The sequence below is a fragment of the Tigriopus californicus genome, chromosome 7, assembly GCF_007210705.1.
Source record: "Tigriopus californicus strain San Diego chromosome 7, Tcal_SD_v2.1, whole genome shotgun sequence".
Taxonomy (NCBI): Eukaryota; Metazoa; Arthropoda; class Copepoda; order Harpacticoida; family Harpacticidae; genus Tigriopus; species Tigriopus californicus.
The window spans coordinates 15,537,990-15,553,137 of NC_081446.1; the positions used below are offsets into that span (position 1 = coordinate 15,537,990).

Genomic DNA, 15,148 nt, shown 5'->3' on the forward strand with positions numbered 1-15,148 from the left:
GTGCTGGAGGTGGTGTTGCCAAACGTGTACAACCTTTGTTTTATGCCATTTGATGCTAATGCGTGTCTTTTCTGAAAAGTATTGATTTTGCGTTACTTTTCGGTAATCGTTCAAGCTCTGGAACGAGCATGGAGTTTTAAAAGTAGCAATTTTGGAAATTTTGGCCACCGCGGAAGCCTTTTGGCAACGCTGAGTGAGGAACGTTCTCTCCACTCGGTGCTGAGAATGTTGTAATGCATGGAGTATGGTGTAATGTAACTTTCAACTATGCTCTTAAGACTTTTAAAGACGTTTTTCGATTTCAACAAATCAAGAGGCTCAATTGGTGTTTTGCCAAAGAAGTAAGGTGTCGATCAAAAAAAGCATAACATGCCACCTAAAAAATACGTGATGTATTTTGGCATATTTTGGCTCATCTGACAAAATATTTTGTAAATCAAAATCATCAGATTTAGAAGTTGCACGTTTATGTCAAATGTCATAAGCAAATATAAAGCCGGATGTACGGTACAGCAGTTGTAAATCAAAATCATCAGATTTAGAAGTTGCACGTTTATGTCAAATGTCATAAGCAAATATAAAGCGGTTACTTAGCTGTCACAAGTTGCATGGTCCAGTTTCGTCAAAATGGGGCCACATGTTGTTCCCTGAAGACCACATGGACATTGAGTACGTTTGGGTCTCAAGCAAATCCTTTTTTTCATTGTGTGGTGCTATTTAAACTAAGATTATATGATGCCTATTTTGGCTACAAGTTTTTTATGAATGATCTTGATAAACCTAGTTATGTGGTTCACTTAAGTTTCATGAAAACCAATGCCATTTTTAGGAATGTTTTTTTATTCTTAAGGCCAAGAATTAAATATCGACTAAACTTTTAGTCACCCTTTAAGTTGGAAAACCTAACCCTTAAATAGAATACCGCAATTTTTAGAGCAAATGATAATGTAACATTGAATACCAAACCTAAAATAAATGTAGGAGGAATTTTGAATTTCGTTTCCAAAGAGTATTTCCGTAATTTGCTCAAAATGACTTCTTTACCATTTTTAACTGATATATTTTCGTTTCAAGGAGAGGAAATAGCCCATTCGAGGTCGTAAATGTGTGTTTTATGTTAATTAGTCATCGTCAAGGTACCATCAGGGCAGTTTTGACATTCAACTTGCAAGAGCTAAGTAGGTACTTTATAAATGTCCACGAAATTTCTACTGAAGGTTCAAATAGCATATCTAATGATTTTGAAATTACGTATGTTTGGACTGATGTGCCTTTAAGTGTGTTTTGAGTGTCAGTTTTATACTATATTAGGCTACAACTGCCTTCATTCAAAAACAGAAATTGAACTTTCTGATTGACTGATATCGCAAGACTTCTTTTAAAGTCTTAAGAGCATAGCTGAAAGTTGCCTGATGGCATTCCAAGATTTCTGTGCATCACAGGTTTGAATACTTCTTGGATAATCCCATTAGCAGTACTTGGCAACACTTAGTCCTATTGTTTTTGTTGATGTCAAGTCACGAAGCCAAAAGTGACCAACCAAGAACAAAATTGTCCCAGTGTCTGTGGCCATAGTGTGAACTAAAGCCTATCATAGCTAATCAAACTGCTGAAAAACCCATCCATGGCACTCAAATTCTTTTTATAAATCGGTTCTAGGCTCCCATCACTCAAAAGCTAGATCCATAAGAACCGTTAGAACTACCATGATAGAATCCGAAAACCCCATTTCTTGGGCAGCCTGAGAAAATGTCAGCTGACAATAAACAGTGTTTTCAATGAGTGGTTTTCGCCAGTTGGGTGGACTTTATCCAAGTCTGAACCCGTCCTACACGCCCCCAATTGCGGTCACTGGTGCTCAATGGCCGGTCTTGGCCTGTGCATGATGACGGCCCGTTTCGAGTTTCCCCGAAGTCCACCCTCTGACGCATCGCCCGCACTCATCGAGGCCTATCAATCGTGGCGGAGCTCAGCCCAATTCTTGTCCCGCCCGCCCTCGGAGTGCCCCGCCTGTCACGCTCCCATCGTGCTCAATCACATTGACCGAGCCGGCCAATCGATCTTCACTTGTCAAAACGCGGAGGTGGGTGGGTCAAGCAGAGGAGTACTGTACCGGGTAGACCTGTAGGTTGTTCTACGAAGATGGAAACTATTTCTTCACTCACCCTCGATCATAAATTTCTAGACGCTCGGTTGGCTAAACAGTGCAATAAACCGGTTTGTGATCAATTGATCAATTCCCAGGAGAAAACCTGGCAGAAATAACAGTAATTCGTTCCTTTTTTGAAAATGGAACTGTAATCCCATCACATTTTAAAATATTGTAATTGTAACGACCCCCAAAAAACAAAAAATTTTACTCGTTAATCGTTCCTTTTTTCCATGCTTCAGAGTGGCCTTTAAATTTTCGTGTCTGTTTTAGCAACTGAAGAAACTCGAAGCTTTTTGTCAATCTTAAAAGATTTTTTTTTATGTTGTCATACACCCTAAAGAAGGAAGCTCAGGGCTGAAAATTGTGCTTGCTCTTAACAATAATGAATGTGTATGTGTTATATCATACTTGTAAAATGGTGGTATGCCATGTCGGTTGAACATAACCGACATCATACCAATCATCAGCTAGAGAAAGATTGACTACCTGTGGAACCCCACATTGGCAAATCTCTTTTCAGACTATTTTTGTAAGACAAATCTAGATTGGCTTTAGGGTCAGTAAACCTTTCAACACGTCTCGTATCTCCTGTTTTCCACCTCGGGTTCCACCCATATTACACCTTGTCATTATGAAACAATAAAACAACTTGCTGCCGTGCTCCCTTCGACGATTCTATATTTTAGATGACCCACTATTCAGTTTTAAACGTGACTTTGATCGGTTTTTGTCAACGATCCCAAACCAGCCCTAAATTCAAAAGTAGGTGCCTTAGAGCGACTAATTCAAGCAATTTACATGATCAAATATTTCATGAATTATAAGTCAAGACTCCGATAAAAAAAGATTGTCCATATATGGAGCAGAAATTGGAGAGGGTTACACAAATCAAGATGTCTTCCCAACGCATTGGTTCAGCTCTTTCGCACATCCGAACCGTCAAACTTTTGCAATTTGTGCTCGATGTAAAACAACATATTTCATGGGAGTCTAATTATGACTCCACGTGACTTATAGGGAATTTCATTTCCTTGTGTCGGCAATTACAAACCCAAGAATTGAAGCTAGAAAAAAAATACCTAATCGAAGTATCTACGCTGAAACCAAGTGGAGCCTTTTATGCAACACTTTGAGGAGTAGTTTTTTTATCTTGTCCCTCTAAACTGACTTTGCTCCCCATTTTCTAGTGTCCTTGGCCCTTCAACGTATATGATCCGGCTCACTATTCCGGACGAAGTGATCCTCAACTCTACTTGAAGTGGTCAGAACTGCATCTTCAACATGTCCCACGAAACCCAAATCCAGCATCTGCAGCAAAACCTGTTGCAACGTCCAAATCATTATCTGACACAGTATCAAAAACAACACCAACACCAAGCCCAGCTCCTTCCGACTTGGAAATCGGTGCTAGACCTGGGCCTGATCTCGGTTCAAAGCCATCAAGTTCTCGCATCACTGAGATTCCCTTGCCGTTGGATTCAAGGTCAGCGTCTCAGAAGCCGCCCCAACATGTCAAGTCTGGCGTGGTTGATGATGGGACCCAATCTGAGGAGACGATTAATAATTGTCGCTCTGGACCAGCCAAAGATGAGCCTAACTCCAGCATCGATGTCAATGAGTCGGGTCCGAGACAGCCTCCTTCGAAGCTCGCATCGATTTTTGATGACTTAGATTTAAGCGAAGATGACGACGGAGTGGCGGCCGCACCCGCGGACGTTCATTCGGGTTCCAATCCAAATCCAGTACGACCAGTCTCAGACAATAGCATTCCAGCCCCCTCTCCAGCTCGATCGCTCTTGAGTGAAGAGGACTTTGGGTTTATGTCACCCTTCTCCGGACAGAGTTCGCCGTGGTCGCCCCGGGGAGGCGTGCCACCCTCGCCGAGGACGAGTGAGACGGACTCGGAGTTTAGGTGTCCCATTCCCAAGTACTTACGAACCGTCAGTCAGATGCACTTGCCTCAGATGCTCTCCCCCTTGCCTCTCACGCCATTGAGGCGAGACGATTATGGTATGTCCGATTCTGAGTCTGACACGGCGGCTCTCACTCCCAGAGTCGATCGAATGAATGATTTCCGCTTGAGCGCGGCGTCGACCAGCCCCCACCGAACTCTTAGTCCTCAACGGAAATCGAGTCCTAATGAGGTGATTCGGCCCGATCTTGGAGCTTCGGCATCCGGATCGGCGCCCAGTGATGTTGAAATCTTCAAGAGTCCACCCGCTAGAGTTGACAGTCCGGTCCGAGCTCAAAGTCAAGGCAGTCCTGCCGGATTATCGCCTATGAAGATGGTGCTCAAGAAAGATGGATCCAATGACTCTTGGCAAATCAATCCGAATGAGAACAGCAGTTTACCCTTGGCCTTACCCGATTTGGATCAGAAGCCCGTGACTGATGTTGATGATGATGACGATGATGGTCAGACGCACAAATCAACTCCTCCCGCCCTAGAGCCTGAGACGCCTATAGCTGAAAAAATGTCCTCGCCAGTCTCGCCCATCAAATCATATTCAAAGAAAAAGAGTGCCAAAGCATCACCCGACAACCAAGTCTTGGGCAGTCTGAGTAATCGCTTATCAATGAATGTGGGTGTTCCAATCTCTATTGTTTTGCCTAATTCAACCCATGACCTCCCACCTCCATCTGAGAAAGAAAATCAGGAGTCGTCAGCAATCTACATCAGCAATCTCTCCAAACGCTTGAACTTGACCCCCGACGACTTTGACCGCGAGTTCAAACACTTGGTCAAAGGACTGGGACAGGACCCCGTGAGCTTGGACTTTATTCAAAAAGTGCAAAAATCCTTTAAAGCACATCAAGGCCATGCTTCGGATCGATCTGCCCCTAAGCTAGTGTTCCATGTCGGTGATGGGAAGGCTGCGATTGATCTGCCCCAAGACACCATGGACGTATCTGTGAATGCTCAGAAGGATAATGTGTCCATGTACTTGTGCTCCAATTCCGATGGAGTAGAAGGCCAAGCTTTGAAAGTGGCAATTGCCCCAGGAACACTAACTACGCCGGAGCGATATCGGCCGAAGCGAGGACGACCGAAGAAAGTCGTTCCTGAAGTGCCCGGTCCCACTCGATTCCCTTGTCCCGAGGAAATCCTGAATCAGTCCCACCAAATACAAGTGGGTGAGAACGATGGGTTGCCCTATTATGGTCCAGAGTTCCAAGCTTTCCTCAATGATCCCGAGCAAGTCGCTCAATTCAAGCATCACATCCAGCTGCTGATGCAAGATTTCCCCCTGGACCAAGCTTGGCTTCAGAGTGGCGTTGATCCAGTGGTAGCCATGCTCATTTGTCGGGCTTGCTCCAACATGGGGGGGCCAATTGACTTCCTCGCCGTGTTGAATTGGTATGGCAAACTGACCAATTACGAAACTTCCAAATCCCAACAACCGACCGATTCCAATCCCTCTCCATCAACACCCAGCATCAGTACTCCTCCGTCATCAAGGAAAGTGATTGCCCACGTGTCGCCAATGTCAAGTCCTCCGGGAGCAAACTCCCCCAAACCACCCACGACCAGTCCAGTGATTAAGACTGAGATTATTGACTTACCTTCACCCTCCATCGGGAGTAACAAGTCGGTGATCCCTGGCTCAGTTCGACCCGGCCCCCGGAGCGTCATCGAAGTTGCCGGCCAAGCACCAGCTACTAGTTCCGGTCTAGTGGGCAAGGGCAAATATAAGATGACTTGCACTGTTAATAACAGCCTTATTGGACCTATTTGCGTGGAAACTGAGGCTGAAATGAAGGCTGTCATGGCCATAATTCGTGATAACTCGGCCAAAAGTGCACACCGCGGTCAGGCTTTGATCAAATCACCTCAGTACTTCAGTGATGCCGCCAGTGCGAGGAGTCTCTTAAGTACTGAGATAACGGCCTACTTGGACAAGGCCTTTACCCAAAAAGGACTGAGTGAGAATGTGATCGGAAAGAAGAAGAAAAACTACCCCAAGCGGAGTCAGGTGATCAAAATTGATCCAAAAACGGGGGAGAAGATTTATCCCCAAGGTGCCAACAAGACCGAGATATTGAAGATCAAACAAGAATTTGATGAAGCCCAGGCGACCAAAAAGCTAGAGGCTGAAAGAAAAAGAAAAAGCGACTTAATACAAGAGAGTGAGCTCAAAGCCAAGCGAAAAGAAGAAAAAAACAGCACTGAAGCCCATTTTGAAGCAGCGGCCACCATCTTATCCATATCCTCAGTGGACTCGACTCAAGCCGCTTCATTCGCACCACGAACTTCTGCCTCCAAACTGTCTCCGATCAAACCTTTTGCTGTTAAGTCTGTTCCAGTACCCTTCAGCCCGGCAAAGCCGCCGACTTCTGTCCCTCTTACTACCTCAAATCTTCTCAACCTGAGTCCAACCCGGAATTTGCCCACTCCTCAGAAACCACAATACATGATCCATACTTTGGAACCACCACCACCTCAAGTGGTCTCAGGCCCTACAAGTGAGTCTGCAATCACTCCTGCAAATTCAAATTCAGCCCCAGTTTTGACCAAGAGACCGGCCCTGCCCCAAATGCAACCCCAACCTCCAAATAAGGGTCGGAGAAAGTATGGAGGATATAAGGCGAAGAAACCTGCCCCTAAAGTTAGGGAACCTGTTAGCGACGAAAAGAGTCAGTCCATCGCAGCCAAGATCTTGGAACTACCCTTGAGCCGATTGTTCGCCGAAGTAGAGGCCCCCACCCCACCACCCCCAAAAGCTGAACGGCAACGGACTTCGACACGAACACCCAGGACAACATCAGCTCAAAAGGTTACCACGACAAAAACCAAAGTCGATCTTGAGGCCAAAAGGCCAGAACCTCGAGCATCCTCCAACTTGCCTGAAACCAAACCAACTGCGAACTCTAAACCATCGGTTTCTTTGGATGCGCCTAAAACGACGTCTACTAGTAATATTTTTGTCAGAAAAGGTCAAGAGACGAAAGTACAAAGGCTTTTGAAGAAGCGGAAGGTTTACTCAGGCTTTGCGGCTCAAAAGTCAAGTGAAAAGCCACCTGAAACTCGCCAAGAGCCGCCTAAATTAGCCTTTTCCAAGGCTGACAACATTGGTGGTGTGAAGCGTTTAATCAAATCCAATGGAGAGGTGGTGGAAATCCCGGTCGCTAGTCAAAACCAATCCATGGCCATGGCACGAAATGCTTCTTCGTCGCAAAACACCCCTTCGAAAAGAGTGAAGAAGCCTGCCAAAACTTCTCAAGAGGAGCAAGACATCCTTGCTGACTTGTTCAAAGTGGCGGAAACTCTGGACATTCCTCCGGTGGTGCCTTCCCCAATTCGAAGCAATGACCCTTTCGAGTCCAATAACGCCATTAACGACTTCAATTTGGCTATGGGAATGGGAAATCCCATTGGAGACGATGTTTCGCAAGTCTTATCTTTTGAGGACATGTTCTAGCCGACTCGGTGAATCAATCCATACAGGTATCAAGATATTCAGTTATTTAGGGTGATTTATTACCTAGTCAATACATCATGAAAAACGTGATTAAACACCCATTGCAATCTTCATAACACAGTACTCTCCTACCGTGATGAGTTACAGTTCGCGGGGTCCAAAGCAAGTTCTAACATTATAGAGATGGTATTTTATCTTTGCCTTTTTCCATGGGCAGTTCCTCGACAAATAGCTTCTCTACGACCCCCTCTTTCTCCATATCTTTCATTTCAATCTCTTGGTCACCGGACAGCTTCTTCAACCCCACGTGAATGTACAGCAACACGCCCCAATCTATCAGGAATAGGGCGGCCAAAACGAGGAGATAAAGCTGTGGAAACAATTCCACAGTACTCCTGTACAAGATTCCAAAAATTGGACTAGAGGCGATAGGTATGAACGATTGTATGGCTCCAATGATGGACAGGATAGTCCCGAACTCGTCTGGCTCCACGTACTTTGATATCATACATCGAAGCATGGTGAAGGATGTGGCGTCCAGGAAAGCGATACAAGCTCCCAAGTAAAGCATCCATTCCGAAGAGGCGAACGCCACGATCAAAGTCTGAATGAAGCAACCCGCGATATCGATGAGAACGATGGTGGAATCCCTGAATTTGAACTTTTGCGTAAAGAGTGGAATGGTGATATACTGAGCCGAGATCCCGATGATTCCAACTATCACTGAGAACCGTGTGTAATCAACCATGGTGAATTCGAGTTGTCGCCGCAGAAACAGATACGTATTGGACCATTCGCCCACATTGATGAACATTTCCATCTCAAAGCAAAAGACCATCAGGATCACGATCGTCCTGAGGTTGCCCTTTCGCTTCTTCGTGAGGGCTCTGAATCCTCTCTTGACGTTATTGATGTCAAATAGACTGGTAAACATCTGTTTCTTGGTGATCTTGACTCGGGTCTCCACGTCCACCTCGATGGCGTCAGGTCCCATGGCCAAGCGAGATCGTTTGGAAAGCCTTCGCTCTCTAATAGCAATACTGTCCTTCAGAAAGATCAAGATGTAGAGCATGGCCAATATGGATAAGGCCATACCAATCCCAAAATTGAACATGAATCCCAATTTGGTCTTGATGACGCCGCTCAAAGCCTTGCCGATATTGAAACCCACGGGCCAAAGCCCAGACATGAAGGCCACGCGCTTGGTTCTGGTCTCTGGACTTGTCACATCAGCCAAATAAGCATTGACGGACATGAAAAACACCACGAATCCGCCCGTGCAATCTTGGAGACACTGAAGGTTCAAAATCATTGGTTAGCACGACGGACGAAGATAATCCTTCTTAAGTGAGACAATCGCTGTTTACCTCGAATAAGAGATATTCCGCTTTCAGTTGATAGAAGAAGTAGGCGTTGATCATGAAGACTCCATTGTTAAAGACGAAACCAAACATTGAGGCCATGATGAGGAACTTGCGCCCATGGGTGTCCGACCATGGTCCAGCAAATAAAGCAAACAACACGGAAGGAAATGCTTGCAAGATGCTGTTGTAGATCTTCAGAGTGGAGACGTATTTCTGGACTTGAACTTGTTCCTCTTTGTGTTGCTGGATGTTGTCACAAACGTCCTCTGAAAAGGCTAGATTGACCTTGCATACCTTGGTGATGTACAACTCCGATGCCACAATCATGTACAGCCCTTGGGAGATGGCAAATATCAGGTAGGCAGGTTCCACGGTGATGTTTTGGAAGAAGCTCTTGACATGGCCCCCGATGCTTTTCTTGGGGGTCTCCAAGGTTACCGTTGGCACCTCCTTCATGTTGACCAACGACTAAAATGCCTCTCTGACAATCCCAAATAGTTCGTGTCAGAGTGGCCATCATCCTTATCTTCCATGAATGCCGAGAAATGGTGGTTACAATCCCCTTTGGGCCCATTCCCCACGTTGTTCTACAACTATAATGGGTGAACGTACTCTGTTGAGATAAAACAATGTTTCGTTGGGTAGTTTAGGGTCACTCCAACCGCAGATATTGTGCAGTATCAGTATAACTAGGCTAGTTACGTATATATATATTCCTTGCATAAAATGTGTGAAACTCGATGATGCAAAAATCCGAACTGTAATGAATATAGGCCAATGTTTAGATGGGGAGATGTCCATGGGATTGGGCATCAACGACTTTACATCCAAAATAATCGAGAATTGGATTCACTGAAGGATATCTAGAATCCCAGACACATCTTGTCCAGCTCGATATCTCTTAACCCTCGCCAAAGTTTAATGGATTAGGGATATATTTGAGGTTCTTGTAAACGAAATCATGCGGATTGGTGGAGATCAAATTCATTCTGTCCTTTTGTCTTCGTCATGGTAAAGCCTTGGAATAGCACTGGCATGTTAGCTCTTTGCTACCGGGTCATCCACATGCACTTCAAAAGAAGTAAAAATAACTTTTTAAAGTTAATCTACTTTTCTATAAGAACGACGAACTCGTTAATGTGTCTGTAACCTATGTAAAGATGATTAAAAAAAAGACAAATTCCTAGTTAAAGGATGCTATGTTTTCTTTTCAAAGAATGTAATTTGAAACACATCATATAGCCTTCAGCTAACAAGGATTTTCTTTCGCGAAAACCGGTTTTCATGGGTATAATTTTCAATCTCCTGTACGTAAAAGAAACCAAATGCCACTGTCAGAAACTTTATTTCATTGACTTTAAATTAGTTTCCAAGAAAAAACATCAATTAAAAGAAATTGAAGTTCAAGGTATAACCGTTCATATTGTCGATACACAACCGTTTACAAGCAGCATCCTCTCCATCATTCAACCGTTTCAAAGATGACGCATCTTTGTCCTCACTGACATGTTCCACAGCGAGTGGATTCTCATCCTCATCGACATTTTCCGTAGAGGGTTCATACTCATCATCATCGACATTTTCCACAAAGAGTCCAACCTCTTCGTCATCAATCTGATCCGTAGACAATGGGTCCTCTTGCCCCACGGCCTTTTGTTCTATGGATGAATATATATTAATTAAAAATCCTTATTGTAAAGCTTGTCCTCTATGCTCTAACCATTTTCCTGCGTAGGGTCAGTCTTGGCATTTGATGAGCTATATCCGGAAATAAGTATCGTCATTTTGTTTCTCTGAGGCCTTGCGTTTGAAATATATTCCAAAGCAATTTTGGGATTTCGCCAACCAAAATGAGTCGACATTTGAAGACACGAAGCATTATTATCAGCTGCAAGGGAAGCAGCCGTCCGCCTGGAATAGTGAGTAAGAAAAGTAGATTAACAATCGAAATAGTCTCTACCACATGCCAAATACATGCCTAAAGCAATGACCCGTATAACCGTCAGGGTTTGGCAGACCAAGCCAACTTGCGATTTTCTTTCCAGTATCAGCCAGCGTGTTGATTCCAACTGGAGAATTCAAAAAAACGCACCCTTTCTTAGTCTCATTTTTTCCGGTGAAGAATAGAGGCTTGGACTTGTGAGGTTTTTTCTGAAGCGATTCATTCACGGCCTCAATGTATGTCCTTAGGATTGTTCCGTAACAAATTTCGTCACTTTTGTCCCCTCGATAGGGTATCAAGTAACTGCTAAACAAATAGATTACTTTAAGGTCATAAAATCAAAATAAAGGATTTCACTTACGAATGAATTCGCTTTAGGCCACTCTTTTTGAAGTGTTGGTACTGCACAACAAAACCATTAGAGACTTGCGAAACATCATCAAATGTGAGTCGACGCAATTCAGCCATTCTGTGCCCCCCACAAATGGCGACAACTGCAATTGCTTTGCGGACAAGGATCCAAGCATTGTGGTTATTGCCTTCCCGCAGAAATTTGTTGATTTCTGCTTCTTCAAATGTAAAGGCCTTTTTAACCACCTCATGTTGACTGCATTTTTTTAAGTATTCCATCAAAATTGGCCATTTCTAAAAAAAAGGAATAATATTTTAAATAATGATTAACGTGGATGAGAAAAACAAGATTACCTGAAGCTTTTCATCGTAAATAAGTTGATTTACTTTATTGAGGCACGAAAATACCGTCAGCAAGGTTTTGCCAGAGTATCCTTGTTCATTTCTCTTTGATTTAAAGTAATTCAAAAAAATCTCCTCTGTTGGGCGATTTCCAGTGTGAATGTCTGAGAAGGTGACAAAATCTCTCCAATACGAAAGATATTTCTCTTTTGTTTTCGCATTAGTGAGCACGAAGAACCTTGCGGTGTCCAAAGGATCAATGCTGTCCATGACAACTGATTCGGTTATTACTACATGTGATGTTTCCGATGTTTCCATTCAGCCGAAATATAGCCCTGTTTAGACTGCTGCTACTCCGATCTGCCTGCCATCTATGGATTGGAGGAAGCAAGCTAAGGAGGAGGAGGGGGCCGCTGGTGTCCGTTCTCCAAACCTGGGGAGCTCAAATCAGTGATGGCAGAATTTAACTTGAAAGAAATTTCTGTCATTTTCAACCATGCCACGCCGGAAAGTGCCAAAAATAGAAGAAGGTGGTCTGAAATGGACGCCGGGGCTAGAAAAGCCCGACCCAAATAGAAAGCAATGGTCGGTGACATGAGAAAATAATGGCATGATCCTTGCTAAATAATGTGCGCAATTTAGGAGCAAACAAGTAAAAAAACTAACTTAGATTCAAGCAACTCCATGAATATTTGGATCCATGCGGTATACCTTTTATTACATCAAAATTGTTGGCCATTTACTTTTAATTCTACACAAACAAGCCAGTATTTTGCTGCGCGCATAATGAACCCACCTCCTCTAGGACTTAAGAGGGACAGTCCTTCTTGCGCAAGTTATACAAAGATATTGGGAAAGCCTAACCTTACATTCCAATGCCAGTTTTGCACTAAAGTTGTGTCCATGGGGAAACAAAAGAGGGCAGACAGAGCATCAGATCATTTGGATATTTGTAAAGCTAAGAACAAAAATGAAGGACATTGCAATCAAAATCAAAACTAAAACTACAACCAGACTCAAGCTTGTTCTGCCTCAGAAGATCAATATGGTAAACCACGACATACATCTAGCTCTAGTTTGGTCACTAGCTTTTTCATCTGGACAAATGACCATGACCATGAGAGGATTCAAAAGGTATGGGGAGCATTCTTCTTTCAGAATAGAATCTTATTCAGATTGGCAGAGCTCATTATTCAAAAAGGCCCTAGAAGTTGCAAGGCCAGGTTTGATGGCTCACAAACCTCTTCTAAACTGGAAGGGACTCAGCAGACTCCTTTTATACAAAGTTGAGGAGGAGTGTGAGGCAGATATGTCTTGTGCCCTCAACAGGAAATTGGCCATTTTAAGTCAAGATGGTTGGTCAGACATCCATAGAGCTCCAGTTCTGGCTGCAAACCTTATTTGCAAGGGTAAGGTGTACCTGCTGGACTTTGAATCTACTGGAGCAAGAGAGCTTGTCAGAGAAAAGTCACTCCAACCAAGTCACTTGAGACTTTGCCTTGAACACATTTTGATAGTTGGGTAGTAGGGTGTTAGGCTGATTGACTTCTCTTGCATTACTCAGTTTCAACCAAAGCACACAAATGAGCCATAAACTCACTGGCTCACTGAATTTGGAACTTGATTTTGAGAATCACATAACTAAATGTTTTCAAAGCCAATCACCATTAAACACACTAAGCAGCCACAAGGGGGCCAAAAAATATCAGAAATCTTGTGAGTGTTGTTTCTCTGACTAGCCCTCTAACTGGAGTTAATGTCAAGACTGTTGAATATTGTGTGGAAATAGCAAAGGAATCAGTATTGAATGTAAAAGAGAAATTTGAAGTGAAAGTGATGGGCTTTTATTCAGACTTCAGCAAACAGTAGAGAATGTTTGTAGACCATTACAAGTATTCTGACATTTAGGCAAGTGCTGGTACCAGCAAACAAATTTGCCTGCCAATGCTAGTGATGCAAAGTTGGCGTTTCAAACTGGTTTTATCAAAGCTGACCTCTCCTCATATAGCAATGCGAAAGAAGGGTCAGCCTCTCAATAATGTGTTTGAAGCCCCAAACTTGCATCACTGACTCTGGTACCAGCAAACAAACAAACCTGCCAGAGCTTGCCTAAACGTCCCCATGGAGGAAAAACTTCATTGTTTACAGATACTCTGCCCATTACTTGAATCTTGTTGAAAATTTGCTACGCCTCACCAAACTTTGAATTCCATTGTCACAGTTCAAAACTTCTTTAGAGACAATCACAAGCCTGCTGCCCTCAAATCCCAAATCAGATGAAACTCTTAAACTGCAGCCATTGACACATATATTTACAAATATGAGATATAAGTGCAAACTCATTGACATGCCTGATGATGAGGTTCCTTCTAACATAAAGACACTCTTTAACAGTAGGCTCATCCTTTTTGAAGCTCAGAATATGAAAAAGCAGCTCAAACACATTTCAGCTGTCTTGAACTTGTTTCAGGATGACACTAAAAATCTATCTGATTGTTTTATCTGCTTGGCTAGAGCTCCTTAGTAATAATGAGGTCAATAAATCTACCTACGAGAATGTTAATCAAAGATTTGAGGAGGCCATTACAGATCCGCACTTTGTCTCTTACCTGCTTGATCCTATGAGAACTATAAACTGGCCCAATCTTCCCCTTTCAAGAATAAACCAGGCTCAAAGTTTGATAGCGGCCCTTGGAAATGACTTTACCAAGGCAATGATAGCTTTTGAGGCCAAGGATTCTTCCGTCTTATCCAGAATAGTTTTTCCAAGGCCATGAGGGACAAGGAGCCACTTCAATTCTGGAATTGTTATTCCGCAGCAGTTAATGTGGAAAATCTAAAGAAACTTGGGATCTTTATGTCAGGGCTTTTTTCATGCTCTTCTTCAAGCGGTGCAATAGAGAGAATATTCAGTTGTGCAGGGCTGACACATTCAAAGTTGCAAAACAGGCTGGATATATTGAAAAGGTGGGCCTGCTTGAAAAAGTATCTAGGTACAGAAGGTGCCTATCCCTTTCATGTCCCAAAGAATGCTTTGATGAAGACTGATTTGATAGGATAATTGGTGTTATCTGCACACAACTTTTGCTTTATTGAAATAAAGGACTAAAACTTTGCAAAAATACTAGATAGCCTGGAAAATTCTGTTTTCACAAAAACCCCATATGTCCCAAAATTTGGCACTGAAAATCCCGCCCTGGATTTCCGGGTTTTTAGGGTAGGAGAGATTTCCGGGAGTATCCCGTGACCCCGTGACCAACCCTGACTGTGGTCAAGACAGGTAAGACGCGTTCGCTATTTCTTACCCTCTTTGTGAAGAGAAGCTTGGGCAACCACTCGCTCTTCTCTTCAAACTCGACAACATGAAAAGGCGAACGCATTCAAGGCGTCTTGACTGCATAAACTTTCTTCAAGCTTCACTTTTATAAACTCCAAGCGAAGAAGGCCCTCCCACTATTGTGTAAATAGTTATTCTTTTATGAAGACCGGTTTTCAGTGACAATATGTTCCCTCTCATGCGACCGAAGGAAACCAAACGCCAGGGTTAGAAACTTCATTGCATGGCTCGGTGTTTACG

At 43.4% G+C, this 15,148-nt stretch overlaps 3 protein-coding genes across 3 annotated transcripts; 1 reads left to right on the forward strand and 2 right to left on the reverse strand.

Moving 5' to 3' along the window:
- Positions 1–1,754: 1,754 nt before the first annotated feature.
- LOC131883886 (uncharacterized) lies at positions 1,755–7,688 on the forward strand. Its single transcript, XM_059231487.1, has 2 exons — positions 1,755–2,083; positions 3,340–7,688. Exons 1-2 carry the CDS (start codon positions 1,862–1,864, stop codon positions 7,570–7,572), a joined length of 4,455 nt encoding a protein of 1,484 aa, XP_059087470.1. The 5' UTR covers positions 1,755–1,861; the 3' UTR covers positions 7,573–7,688.
- Positions 7,610–9,666, reverse strand: LOC131883894 (lysosomal proton-coupled steroid conjugate and bile acid symporter SLC46A3-like; the record flags this gene model as incomplete). Its single annotated transcript, XM_059231500.1, is given in 2 exon segments — positions 7,610–8,866; positions 8,940–9,666. Coding segments are annotated over 2 exon segments (1,572 nt in total). The 3' UTR covers positions 7,610–7,747.
- A 596-nt stretch (positions 9,667–10,262) lies between these two features.
- Positions 10,263–14,906, reverse strand: LOC131883899 (uncharacterized). Its single transcript, XM_059231505.1, has 5 exons — positions 14,877–14,906; positions 11,240–11,523; positions 10,915–11,184; positions 10,657–10,847; positions 10,263–10,594 (listed from the first exon to the last, which is right to left on the reverse strand). The coding sequence occupies exons 2-5, from the start codon at positions 11,506–11,508 to the stop codon at positions 10,323–10,325; spliced, it is 1,002 nt and encodes a 333-aa protein (XP_059087488.1). The 5' UTR covers positions 11,509–11,523; positions 14,877–14,906; the 3' UTR covers positions 10,263–10,322.
- Between the last annotated feature and the right edge of the window lie 242 nt (positions 14,907–15,148).

What these genes read in the sequence shown, in the direction of transcription:
- LOC131883886 (XM_059231487.1), top strand. Translation starts at nt 1,862, where the DNA reads ATGGCCGGTCTTGGCCTGTGCATGATGACGGCCCGTTTCGAGTTTCCC. An exon ending in TCACTTGTCAAAACGCGGAG is followed by an intron (nt 2,084 to 3,339) that starts GTGGGTGGGTCA and finishes CCCATTTTCTAG; the next exon opens with TGTCCTTGGCCCTTCAACGT.
- LOC131883899 (XM_059231505.1), bottom strand. Translation starts at nt 11,508, where the DNA reads ATGGAATACTTAAAAAAATGCAGTCAACATGAGGTGGTTAAAAAGGCC. An exon ending in TATACGGGTCATTGCTTTAG is followed by an intron (nt 10,848 to 10,914) that starts GCATGTATTTGG and finishes TCACTATTCCAG; the next exon opens with GCGGACGGCTGCTTCCCTTG. An exon ending in TGACCCTACGCAGGAAAATG is followed by an intron (nt 10,595 to 10,656) that starts GTTAGAGCATAG and finishes ATTCATCCATAG; the next exon opens with AACAAAAGGCCGTGGGGCAA.